This window comes from Lissotriton helveticus, chromosome 4_1, assembly GCF_964261635.1.
Source record: "Lissotriton helveticus chromosome 4_1, aLisHel1.1, whole genome shotgun sequence".
Classification (NCBI taxonomy): domain Eukaryota; kingdom Metazoa; phylum Chordata; class Amphibia; order Caudata; family Salamandridae; genus Lissotriton; species Lissotriton helveticus.
Window position 1 is genome coordinate 798,712,314 of NC_136063.1, and position 13,358 is coordinate 798,725,671.

General features: G+C 49.6%; 1 protein-coding gene across 1 annotated transcript in view; it reads left to right on the forward strand.

The window, feature by feature from the left end:
• ROCK1 (Rho associated coiled-coil containing protein kinase 1) overlaps positions 1-11,155 on the forward strand; it is a 2,099,493-nt gene extending 2,088,338 nt beyond the window's left edge. The window contains exon 33 of the mRNA XM_078687444.1: positions 9,680-11,155. Coding sequence (XP_078543570.1) covers positions 9,680-9,683 — 4 coding nt within the window. The 3' untranslated portion in view covers positions 9,684-11,155. The remainder of the gene's footprint in view (positions 1-9,679) is intronic.
• The last annotated feature ends 2,203 nt before the right edge of the window (positions 11,156-13,358 follow it).

Sequence of the window (13,358 nt, forward strand, 5' to 3'; positions counted from 1 at the left end):
AACCTGTCCGATCATGTCCAGATCTCGGGGGGCACTGCGAGACAGCTGCAGTGGTGGCTCGCGGACCGCGATTGGGTCAGCGGCAGATCCCTCTCCCTTCCCCAACCGGAGCACGTAGTTGTGACGGACGCGTCCCTCCAGGGCTGGGGAGGCCACATGGGAGAGGCGGAGATCAGAGGCCTCTGGTCTCCGGCTGAGTCCCGGCTCCATATCAACCTTTTGGAGCTGCGGGCGATTCGTCTAGCACTGAAGGCATTCCTCCCCTCTGTCCGGGGAAGTGTAGTGCAGGTGTTCACGGACAACACCACCGCCATGTGGTGATGCAACAAACAGGGCGGGGTGGGGTCGTGGGCCCTTTGCCAGGTGGCTCTGCGCCTCTGGCAGTGGCTGGAACATCAGGGCGTGACCCTGGTGGTTCAACACCTGGCAGGTTCTCTGAACGCCAGGGCGGACGAACTCAGCTGTCGGTGCATGATGGATCACGAATGGCGTCTGAACTCGGACGTGGCGCAAGGCCTCTTTCAGCAGTGAGGAGAGCCTTGGTTAGATCTATTCGCCACCGATGAGAACGCGCAATGTCATCAGTTCTGCGCGTTGGAATTTCCAAGGCGGCACTCGCTCGGCGACGCTTTTCGTCGTGGGTGGAGTTGCGGTCTGTTGTACGCCTTTCTGCCTATACCACTTATACCCAGAGTGCTGAAGAAGATCAAGCGCGACCGGGCACAAGTCATCCTTGTGGCTCCGGACTGGGCATGAAGGTACTGGTATCCCGAGCTACTCAGTATGTCAGTCGATCCCCCGGTTCGTCTGCCTCTTCAGGAGGACCTTCTGTCGCAGCAGCAGGGGACGGTCCTCCACCCGAACCTGTCCAGTCTCCACCTCCATGCTTGGAGATTGAGCGGCGACATTTGAGGCCATTTGACTTGCCTCCTGAAGTCTGTAATGTCATTCTGGCAGCCAGGCGTCCCTCCACAAAATCGGTATACGCCTGCAGGTGGAATAAGTTTGTGGCATGGTGCACAGCAAAGGCTGTGGATCCACTTTCTGCCCCTCTTTCTGAGGTTCGTCTCTTCCTTCTTTCTCTTGCCCAGCAGGGCTCTGCTCTGGGCACTATCCAGGGCTACCTTTCTTCCCTTTCAGCCTTTCTGAGGCTGCCTGATCAACCTTCTGTGTTCAAGTCCCCAATTGTAAATAGGTTTTTGAAGGGCATCACACACACGTTCCCGCCTGTTCCGTTGTGATGCCTCAGTGGGACTTGAACCTTGTTCTTACATTTCTGATGTGCGCTCCCTTTGAGCCACTTCACAACTGTCCTCTCCGCCTTCTTACTCTGAAGACTGCTTTCCTGGTTGCCATCACCTCTGCCAGGAGAGTGAGTGAGCTTCAGGCTCTTTCATCTAAACCCCCTTTCCTTTCTGTCCATCCGGACAAGGTTGTGTTGCGGACTAGGCCATCTTTCCTGCCCAAGGTTGTCACGGCCTTCCACATCGGGCAGTCTATCACCTTGCCTACCTTCTTTCCGCCACCGCATCCCTCTAAAGAGGAGGAGCGGCTCCAACGTTTGGACCCAAAACGTGCGCTCTCTTTCTATCTGGATCGCACATGCCAGATCCGGGTGGATGATCAACTCTTTGTTGGTTACGTGGGCGCTAAGAAGGGAAAGGCGGTGCACAAGCAGACCATCTCTCGGTGGATCATCTTGTGTATCCAGGCATGTTACTCCTTGGCCAAAAAGGAGCCCCCTGTTGGATTACGGGCTCATTCCACTCGGGCCACGGCGACTACAACTGCCATGGGCCGGGGAGTGCCCTTGCAGGACATTTGCCAGGCAGCTACTTGGGCCTCGCTGCACACGTTTGCAAGACACTATTGCCTGGACAGTCAAGTCCGGAGTGATGGCTTCTTTGGCCGTTCTGTCCTCCAGGACTTTCTGGTGTGATTATTGGTTCGCAGACTCACCACCGGGGTTGGTATTGCTGGGGTATCTATTCTAAGGTAAGGAATCTATCACTAACGTGTCTCTTTCAGATGCACAAGTTACTACTTGTGTAACGATATATCTGTAAGAGACATTAGTTAGTGATAGATTCCTTACCGACCCACCCATCCTCCCCGTTCTGCGAACCGATATCTAGGGTTAAGGTCATCCCCTTTCAGGGCCCTAGTTTCAATCGCACCAGCGTTGGTTTTTAACATGGCTCAGCGCTTCTGGCGCGGAAAAGCTGTGTCTAAGAACTGACGTCAGCACGCGGAGGCGGCGTCCAAGTACTCCAACGACGTCATCACGGCGCCGACGACGGACGTGGAGCCGCAGACGACGCCTACCGACGCGCAAGGGTACTGCTACGCAAAAAATTTGCGGATCCAGTCTGACGCCTGGGGATATTCTAAGGTAAGGAATCTATCACTAACTAATGTCTCTTACAGATATATCGTTACACAAGTAGTAACTTGTGCGCCATGTAGTACTGCAACAAACAGGGATGGGTGGGGTCGTGAACCCTATGTAAGTAAGGAGGCTCTCTGCCTCTGGACATGGCTGGAGCGTCTGGCAGGTTCTCTGAACGCCAGGGCGGATGAACTCAGCCGCCGGTGCATGATGGATTACAAATGGAGTCTGAACTCTTACGTGGCGAAAGGTCTCTTTCCGCCATGGGGAGTGCCTTGGTTAGATCTATTCTCCACCGAAGAGAACTCCCAATGTCATTAGTTCTGCGCGTTGGAATTTCTAATGTGGCACTCGCTCGGAGGCGCTTTTCATCGCAAGTGGAGCTGCAGTCTGTTGTACGCCTTTCCGCCTATACCACTTCTGCCCAGAGTGCTGAAGAAGACCAGGCGCAACCGGGCCCAAGTCATTTTTGTGGCTACCGACTGGTCTCGAAGAGTATGGTATCCCGAGCTACTCAGTATGAGCGTCGATCCCCCCCGATTAGTCTGCCTCTTCGGGAGGATCTTCTGTCGCAGCAGCAGGGGACGGTCCTCCACCCGAACCTGTCCAGTCTCCACCTCCATGCGTAGAGATTGAGCGGCGGCAGTTGACACCTTTTGATCTTCCTTCCTTCCGAAGTCTGTGATGTCATTCTGGCTGCCAGGCATCCTTCCACCAAGACGGTGTACGCCTACATGATGCCGATCTTTCAGCCTCTATCCCGGGTTTCGGTCAGAATGATCCTGAGGCTGCTGGGCCTCATGGCCTCCTGCATCCTGCTGGTCAATCGTGCCAGATGGCATATGCGGGCTCTGCAGTTGGACCTGGAGTTCCAGTGGACGCAGCATATGGGAAATCTATCAGATTACATCCAGATCTCGGAGGGCACTGCATGGCAATTGCAGTGGTGGCTCACTAACCAGGAAAGGTTCAACGGAAGATCCCTCACCCCTTCCCCCAACCAGAACACACAGTGTGACAGACTCATCCCTTCTGGGATGGGGTAGCTACATGGGAGAGGTGGAGAACAGTGGCCTCTGGTCTACGGCCAAGTCTCGCAATGTCAGCAGTTATACGCGTTAGAATTGGAGTTGGGGTTTTGTATACGCCTTGCCGCCTTTACCACTTCTGCCCAGAGTGCTGAAGAAGATCAAGCGCGACCGGGCCCAAGTCATTCTTGTGGGCACGAAGAGCCTGGTATCCCGAGACGCTCAACATGGCCATCGATCCTCCGATCTGATAGAGACATCTAGCCTTGAGTGGAGATTAAGCGGCGGCAGTTGACGTCATTTGACTTGCCTCCCAAGGTCTGATATGTCAACTTGGCAGCCAAGCTTCCCTCCACTAAGATGGTATACGCCTGCAGATGGAACAAATTTGTGGCATGGTGCACAGCAAAGGCTGTGGATCCCCTTTCTGCCCCTCTTTCTGAGGTTCTCTTGTTCCTCCTTTCTTTGACCCGGCAGGGCTCTGCTCTGGGCACTATCAAGGGCTATCTTTCGGCCATCTCTGCCTTTCTAAGGCTCCCATATCAGCCTTCTCTCCAAGTTGTAATTTCTTTCTTAAAAGGCATCACTCATCTCTTTCCTCCTATTGCCTTTGTGATGCCTCAGTGGGACTTGAAGTTGGTCTTGACCTATTTGATGTGGGCTCCCTTTGAGCCGCTTCACAACTTTCTTCTTAGACTCTTAACTCTTAAGACTGCATTTCTGGTAGCCATCTCATCTGCTAGAAGAGTGAGTGAGCTCGACTTGAACTCCTGGTGCCGTAGGGATGCCTGGCTTTAAGCTGTGCGACGCCCGTCACCGCCTGATGTCGGTGACTGACCCCCCACCATCGGTGTCTCTACTGCCTCGGGGCCGACCATGACGACAAGTCGTGCCCCGACTGCCGGGCCTTGACTTCGAAAGGTAGACTGGAGCGGTCCAGCAAGCTACTCGAGATCCGGCAGTCGGCTCGAGGTCCCGGTTGAGGAGGAGGTCGAGGGACCGGTCGCGGAGCCGCAGTCGGCGCTCGTTAAGAGTCATCGCCATGACACTCGTCTGGCTCCAAGTCCTCCGGTAAGTTGAGGCACTCCAAAAAGTCGTCAAAGAGATAACATCGCTCTTCATACTCCGCTCGCGCGATGCGGCTGAGCGTTCGGACGACACCACCCACACGGTTCCGTCGGAGCCGCAGGCACTGTCTCTAGGCCCATACCCTCCAGTCCCTGGCGTGCGAGCGACGCTGGAGGAGATTCGTGATTTCCTCATTGCCATAAGGACTCACTTCCCTCCATTGGGGCCTGCCGGCGTGCCTTCGGGCCTCGCAGACCCAACTTGGGACTTAGGCGGGCCGGTAGCTCCGGCGCCATCGTCGACTTTGGTCCCGACGCCGCCGGCCCCCGTGGGATCCGTGCCTGGGTCCCGGTCGACGCCAGTTGACCTTACCACCCCTCCGCTGGCGCCGACCCCGGCGCTATCCTCGGACGACGTTGTCCCCAGTTTCAGCCCTGGTCCGGGTCCGGCGTTGATGGGTGGGGCCTTCATCTACGAACCGGCTCCGTCATTCCAGCCTGTTTACCAGGACACAGATGAAGGGGAGGGGTCTGAGGACCCTCTGGCACAGCAGTGCCAGTTGAGCCAACACTGGACAGACGAGCTAGGGGAGGCCAATGGTCTGGACACATTGCCGGACACTGGATTCATCTCTCCTCCCTCTGTGGCTACGGAGGAGGGTGCCACTTATGGTGTGGTGTTGCGCAGGGCACCCAAGGCCTTGGCTCTTGAGCTCCCTGCTGCGGCCGTGAGGACTAACCTCCTCACTGAGGTGCTTCAGCCGCCAGTAAGCTCCACGGAGCCTCTACTGCCGTTCAATGAGGCCCTCACGGACGTTCTGTTGGGCACCTGGTCCAAGCCCTCCACAGTGCCCTCTGTGGATCGGAACGTGGCCCGACGCCACCGCCCGACTCCGGTTGACCCTAGCTTTCTGTCCGTGCACCCCACCCCCGAGAGCCTGGTGATCCAGGCTTCTACGTCCCAGACCGCATTTCCGACCGCTCCCCCGGATCGGAAATCCAAAAGGTTTGATCAGTTTGGGTAGAAACTGTTCTCTTCATTGAGTTTGGGGTTGCGGTCTATCAACACCGCTTGCCTTTTGGGCTGTTATACCCACTCTTTGTGGCACACGGTTGTGGAAGTGCTGCACCAGTGCCCGGAGGAGGCCCGAGCCCGGCTCGCCCAAGCCCTTGCGGAGGGGCGGGATGCGGCGCGTTATTCCATCAGGTGTGGACTGGATACCACGGACTCGCTGGGAAGGGCGATTGCCACGACGGTGGCTGTTTGCCGCCACGCCTGACTGAGGTCCGCTAATTTCTCGGGCGATGTCCGGGCCACACTCATGGACATGCCCTTCGATGGCCGTCGCCTCTTTGGCGACAAAGCAGATTGTGAGCTTAAGCATTTCAAGGACTCCAGGGCTACGGCCAAGTGCCTGTGCCAGTCGGGCCAGCGCCAGCAAACTTCTTCTTTTCGCCCCTTTCGTGGCCAAGGAAGGGGCACCCACACATGTCCTGGCAGCCACAGGCCGCAGAACCAGCCCCAACGCGGCCGCGGACATGGTAACTGCCGTGGTGGTGTCGGGGGGCAACGGCAAGGTCAATCCACATCCGGGCAGGGTCCGCCATCACCTCCTCCCTGGCACTCGATCACTTCGGACAGGTGGGTGCTGCAAATCGTCCGAAGGGGCTACTCCCTCCCCTTCGAGGTGACCCCTCCAGCCATGGCACCGACATTCCACCGCATGTCAGGGGATCACTTGCAACTTCTGTAGGAGGAAGTTATGGCCCTCTTGGCCAAGGGGGCCATCGAGCGTGTTCCTGGGCCAGAAGTAGGACGTGGTTGCTACTCCCACTACTTACTGGTACCCAAGTAGGGCAAAGGAGGCCTTCGCTCTATCTTGGACCTATGGCGCGTCAACGGCTTCCTCTGGAAGGAAAAGTTCAAGATGCTGACTTTATCTCAGGTCCTAGCTGCCCTAGACCCTGTAGACTGGATGGTAGCGTTGAGGCCAATTTACTTGCCTCCTGAAGTCTGTGATGTGATTCTGGCAGCCAGGCGTCCCCCCACAAAATTGGTATACGCCTGCTGGTGGAACAAATTTGTGGCATGGTGCACAGCAAAGGCTGTGGATCCACTCTCTGCCCCCCTTTCAGAGGTTATCCTCTTTCTTCTTTCTATTGCCCAGCAGGGCTCTGCTCTGGGCACTATCAAGGGCTACCTCTTGGCCATATCAGCCTTCTTGAGGCTTCCTGATCAGCCTTCTCTTTTCAAGTCCCCTGTTGTAAATAGAGTCTTGAAAGGCATCACGCACATGTTCTTCTTGTTCCTTTAGTGGTGCCTCAGTAGGACTTGAACCTTGTACTGACTTATCTGTTGTGCCCTCCCTTTGAGCCACTTCATAACTGTCCTCTTCGTCTTCTGATTCTTAAGACTGCATTCCTGGTTGCCATCACCTCTGCCAGGAGAGTGAGTGATCTCCAGGCTCTATCTTCTAAACCTCCTTTCCTCTCTGTCCATCCGGACAAGGTTGTTCTGAGGACTCGTCCTTCTTTCCTACCCAAGGTGGTTACAACCTTTCATATCGGGTAGTCCATCACCTTGCCCACCTTCTTTCCGCCTCCGCATCCTTCGAAGGAGGAAGAGAGGCTCCACCGTCTGGACCCAAAACGTGTGCTCTCCTTCTATGTAGACCGCACACGCCAGTTCCGGGTGGACGACCAGCTCTTTGTTGGTTACGTGGGTGCTAAGAAGGGACGGGCGGTGCACAAGCAGACCATTTCTCGATGGGTTGTTTTGTGTTTGAAGGCTTGTTATTCTCTGGCTAGAAAGGAGCCTCCTGTGGGGCTACGTGCCCATTCCACTCGGGCCACAGCGGCTACTACTGCCCTGGGTCGGGGAGTCCCCTTGCAGGACATCTGTCAACGTGGGCCTTGCTACACACATTTTCGAGATATTACTGCCTGGACAGCAGAGTCCGGAGAGATGGCTTTTTCGCCCTTCTGTTCTCCAGGACTTTCTGGTGTGTCGTTTTGTACATCAAGATCTGTTATTCCTTGGCAAAAAAAGAGCCTCATGTGGGGCTGCGCGCCCATTCCACTTGGGTCACGGCGGCTACTACTGCCCTGGGTCGGGGAGTCCCTGTGCAGGACATCTGTCAGGCAGCTACGTGGGCCTCGCTGCACACGTTCACTAGACACTACTGCCTGGACAGCCAAGTCCAGAGTGATGGCTTCTTTAGCTGTTCTGTTCTCCAGGACTTTCTGGTGTGATCATTGGTTCGCAGACCCACCACCAGGGGTGGTATTGCTGGGGTATCTATTCTAAGGTAAGGAATCTGACACTAACCTGTTTCTTTCAGATGCACAACTTACTTACCTTCGGTAACGATATATCTGTAAGAAACAGTAGTTGGTGTTAGATTCCTTACCGCCCCACCCATCCTCCCTGTTCTGCGAACCAATATCTAGGGTTAAGGACATCCATTTCAGGGCCCTAGTTTCATGGCACCAGTGCCTGTTTTTATCATGGCTCTGCGTTTCTGGCGCAGAAAAGCTGTGTATAAGAACTGACGTCAGCGCGCGAGTGCGGCTTCTAAGTACTCTGACGACGTCATACCGACGACGGACGCGGAGCTGCAGAAGACGCCTACCGACGCGCAAGGGTACTGCTACGCAAAACTTTCCGGATCCAGTCTGACGCCTGGGGATATTCTAAGGTAAGGAATCAAACACTAACTACTGTTTCTTACAGATATATCGTTACCGAAGGAAAGTAACTTGTGCATTAAAAACTTTTATGCTTTAGTGAAAAAGGAACCTCCAGTGGGGCTGTGTGCTCACTCCACTGGGGCTAAGGCAGGAACCACTGTATTGGCACATGGAGTCCTTCTTGCCATCTGCCAGGTGGCCACGTGGGCATCTATGCACACGTTTACCAGACATTAATGCCTTGACAGCCAAGTCCGGGTGGGCGGCTATTTTGCCCGTTCGGGCCTCAAGGACTCTCTGGTGTGAACTTAGTTTGCAGTCCCTCCTCCAGTGATGGTATTGCTAGGGTATTTATTCTAAGGTAAGGAATCTATACCTAAGTCTCTATCAGATGAGCAAGTTACCTTCGGTAATGAAGTATCTGTAAGAGACACATGTTAGTAATAGATTCCTTACTGCCGCACCCATACTCACTGCTTTGTGAACTGATTTCTAGGGATAGGGACTCCCCTACAGGGCCCTAGTGTGGCGCATCAGTGGTCAGTGTTTTTCGTGGCTCTGCGATTCTGGTGTGGAATGTCGTGGCAGAACTGACGTCCGCACGCAGAGGCGGCATCGAAGTAGGCACGCAACATCATCCCGGCGACCACGACGACGGACGCAGAGTCGACCAACGCCACCCACCGGCGCGCAGGGGTACTGCTAAGTAAACATTCTCCAGGGCCAGTCTGACGCTTAGGGGTAATTCTGAGGTAAGGAATCTATAACTAACATATCTCTTATAGCTACATCGTTACCGAAGGTAAGTTACTTGTTCACTGTTTTTACTTGGGCAGTGGATTGACTGCCGATTTTGGTACACCTGTGTTGTTTTCAGCTCTAAATAATGTTTCTTAAAAATATTTACATATTTTCATAAATAAAGTTCACAGATGCTGTAGTATTCTAGTGTGAATTTTTCTTTTATTCTTTAAATATAAGGAAAAAAGACCCATTTAATCAGTGTATACTTTCTGCTTTGGTATTGCATCACCTGATTAGGAACTGAGACAAAGAAGCCTGACTATGATGTAATGTCCCAGCTACTAACCGATAACTACTCATTACTCCAATTCTAGGTCTTCATCAGCAAAGTCCTGAACACCTCAAACCCTCTCTTTTCATTTTGTTAGGTGAATTTTTCCATGGGCTTTCTTTCGATTTAAAGCTAGGTATTTCAGAAATTTAAAAGGGCTAATGTGGGAATACATGGAAGGTGTCAAATTGAATGATCCTTTTTAATGATAGCTGGTGTAGGTTAAAAGTACCCGTAAAATGTGTGATTACTCACTGTGCAATAAGTGTGACTAGAAAAACCTGGACTCTGAATGATGAAGATTACTGGTAAGGCACTGGGACATTGACATATGTACATGTCCCAACATTTAGTTATGAAGAATTGTTTTTAGCTCTTTTCACTTCTGTGTTTTTACTTGTCTGATCCCAGTTTTTTTTCTTTTTTACAGTTAACCTATGCATCCTTGTTGATCCTGGAGGTGTGGTGCTCAGAGGATCTGGGCTTTATTACCTACAGTGGGTGAAGCAGACAGCCTGTGGTTACTTTGACAAGAAAGCACAAGCCTCAGTTTTATAACTGTTACTTTATCCTCTGTGCTTTGGCAGACAAAAGGCATGCCATGAGGGTGTTTTATTGCGAGATTCCCCTACAGGTAGATTAGACTAAAAATTACTGTGTAATGCAAGTAAAAGCAAGTGAAGCTTAGTCACTTTTATGAAAAGGGTACTTCCTTGTATTTTTATTTTTTTAATCTGTGAGGAAGTTGGCCAATCATGCTGGAATACAGACGACTTTCCCCACTGAAAAGACAGAAACAAACTGTAGTACTACCCTGTGGAGGATGTGCAAGTGAATCAGCATCTTCAGACCTGTGGAGTGAAGAAGAATGGAATCTCAGAATGAGAGGGACTGAAATCTTCATTGAACTTAAAGTTGTCGCTCTTGAAGGCTGCAAAATCGGCGCTCGGTTCAGGCGCCAGAGAAATCACTTCAATTGTTGTGCCTTCAGTGTATAGTGCTTAGTAGCCAGTTCAAGAAATGATTGGAATGTCCTTCATTATGCTTTTCAAAATACTGTGTAATCCCTAAACTTTGGCTATGGGAAGGGGAGACAACATTTTTTAAATCTATGCATTTTTTGCCAAGCGATGCTAAATGATGTTAATAATAGTGGCATTAGGAACTAACAATACACATCAACCAAGTTTGTGAGTGTGTCTTGGGTACATAATTTCCTTAATTGTATATTGTATATTGCCTTATAGTTTTTATTGATAAAGAACATTAAGTTAACAAACATATATGATATGTATGCACTGTTTGAATTTGTAAATTATTTTAAGAACACTTTTATTGGGATTTGAATTGCCCATATAGTGCCTTCATGCGAGATAATAGTTTTACTGCCAAGTGATAAAACGTAGGAATATCAGAGACAGACATTTACCTTGCTCCTACGTTTCTTCTTTTAAATTAAGTTTTAATTGGTTAATATAAATTATATTAGATGCAAACTGTTTCATGGACCTAATGCAGTCTTTGAGAAAAACTACCTGTTGTAATGAATGATGTTTCATTCGTAAGAGAATATCTGCAACATTGCAGACTGTAGAGAGCATTAAAGAAAACAAACTATAGATCTGAGACATTTTCCAGGCTCCAGATGATATAGGAATTATTATTGCTATTAAGCTCTTGCCCTTTAGCAAGGGTTTGTTCAAGATATGGGCAAAGTGGTTTATTTTGTATTTTATTTTTTTAACCAAATACCTCCTCATTAATTTATAATGGCTTTGCTGTTTATGTATTAAGTAAATAAAAAGCACTGGAAAACTGATTCGTCTACTTGACGATCTGCATGTTTCAAGTGAGATTGAATGCCGCACTGGTGGATATGTCATAATAAACATATCTGATATTAACATTCACTAGTCTCTGTTGGTTTTATGAGAAATTAAACTAATTTGTACATGTTCCCTTTTTACTTAAAATTTTGTAAATATTAAAATCCATATATTTCCAGGTACATATATGTTTTAGTAACAGGTCTGTATTAACTTATTTTCTACATCAATGAATGATTCCAACCAGGTGCATTATTGCTAACAGGAACTCCTATGAATGGATCAATTTTTTTTTTTAAGGTTTTATCTTCATCATGCTTGGTTCACGTTTACAAATTAAATTACTTTTATCTTTCTTGGTAGGAAGACGCATTACATTATAACACTGCCCTGAGCAACACTGCTATTTTCAGACTTATTTTGCACTCCAAGACCCCTTCCCTTCAATTCCATATTCTCCTTGCTTACCATTGGAAACTATCTAATTCTTCTCACTGTACTAACTCATTGTTCACTAAAAACTGATCTCTACCTATCACACTCCTGGATTTCCCTCTTCACCAATATCTGAAGTTGCTAATCTTTTTGGATTTCTGCAAAATATGGCTGAGTTTTAGGCCTCTAGCAAAAACACAGGCTCAAAGCCAACATGACAAATTGAGACTGGGGATGTGGTAGACTGTAACCCACTTGCACATTCGACGAGGATGGTGTGATATGGGCCACAGTCAGTCATGTGAAGCTTACAGAATTATATGTTAATGAGCTCCATGACTCCTACCATGGGTGGACAGACACACATATCCACACTATTTATACACATCTGACAGAGACTTCTATCCGCAGATTCATTTCCTTAGAATGTTCTGCCAGGCGTACAAGTGGATCTGGAAACTTTTGTTGAGCATTAACACTGTGTGCCGGTAGGTGGATTTGTTCGGCTCCGAGTGTCAGTGTCAGGACCAGAACTGACTTTTGCGGTGCCTATATAGGCACCACTCCAGCACACTGATGTCAGTTATTTTCTTTCTGCTCTAGTCGTTGCAGATCTGGGAAGAGCTACCCCCAGTATTTTTTGTCTGATCCTTTTTAGGGTCAAACCTGTGAGTTGATGCAAGAACGCATGGTCTCACACTTTTATCGAAAAAGGGCTACAAGCCCTCTTGTATCCAAAAAGGACTTGGTTCCCCTTCCATTGCTTACCCATTTGTTGGCTCCGTGGCACTCTTCTTTACAATCTTGTAATTCGTCTTTGCAGGCCTAACATAATTTCTGTTCCTTACTGCGGAGCAGGAACCAAGCACTGATTGATTCAACTGAATCCGTGCCTGTCCGCTGCTCCTGACGTGATTGAGGTACTATTTTGTTCTTATTTTAACTTCCAGTGCCCTGCAAACAGAAGGCATGTGACTGGCGCAAATGTGCCAGTAGGGCAAATAAAACTGCAAAGTTTTATTTTTTATAGTTACTCTTCTTTTATTTTGCCAAGTCTTCTTTTCTCACTTTGTACTCATATTATCTTTTCTTTTTCATAGTGGCCGCTGTTCTCAAAACATGAGATCTGAAAGAGACACGTTAGTGATAGATTCCTTACCTTAGAATATCTTCAGGCATCAGACTGGATCCGATAAGTTTTGCTAGCAGTACCTCTGCGCCTCAGTAGGTGGTGTTGTGCGGTTCCACGTACGCCGCTGGCGTCGTATGCGCCGATTTGATGCCACAGAGACTACTTAGGCGTCACCCATGTGTGCAGGTGTTAGTTCTTTCTTTTTCTAAATAATATAATAACAATAAAAACATTCATAAAGCGCCTGGTCACACTATAATCAGTGTGTCCCCGCGCTGTGAATTCAGTCCAAAAGGAGGCAGTCATGGCAATCAGCAGAAAACAGAGGTCAAAGACACAGATTCAAATTTTATTCTTAGGGAAAAGGTGAGTCAGTGCAGGGTAGCTAAGGCACGTTTCCCTGATGACTTCCTGGGCAGGTTAAGTACGAGTCTTGTGGCCGCATTTTGGACACATTGGAGTTGGTGTATACCTTTCTTGTTCAGACCAATAAGCAAAGAATTCCCATAGTCCAGGTGGGAGGTGACTAAGGCGTGTATCAGCGTTTTCCTTGCTTTAATGGGAAGAAGGTCTAAGACTTTACGAAGAGTTTTCAGAATGTCATAGCATTTCCCTGTCATCCTTCCAATGTGTTGTTCAAAGGAGAGATTGATATCCAGGTATACACCTAAGTTCTTCACAAGGACCGAAGGAGTAGGTGTAGGACCTAGTTCTAG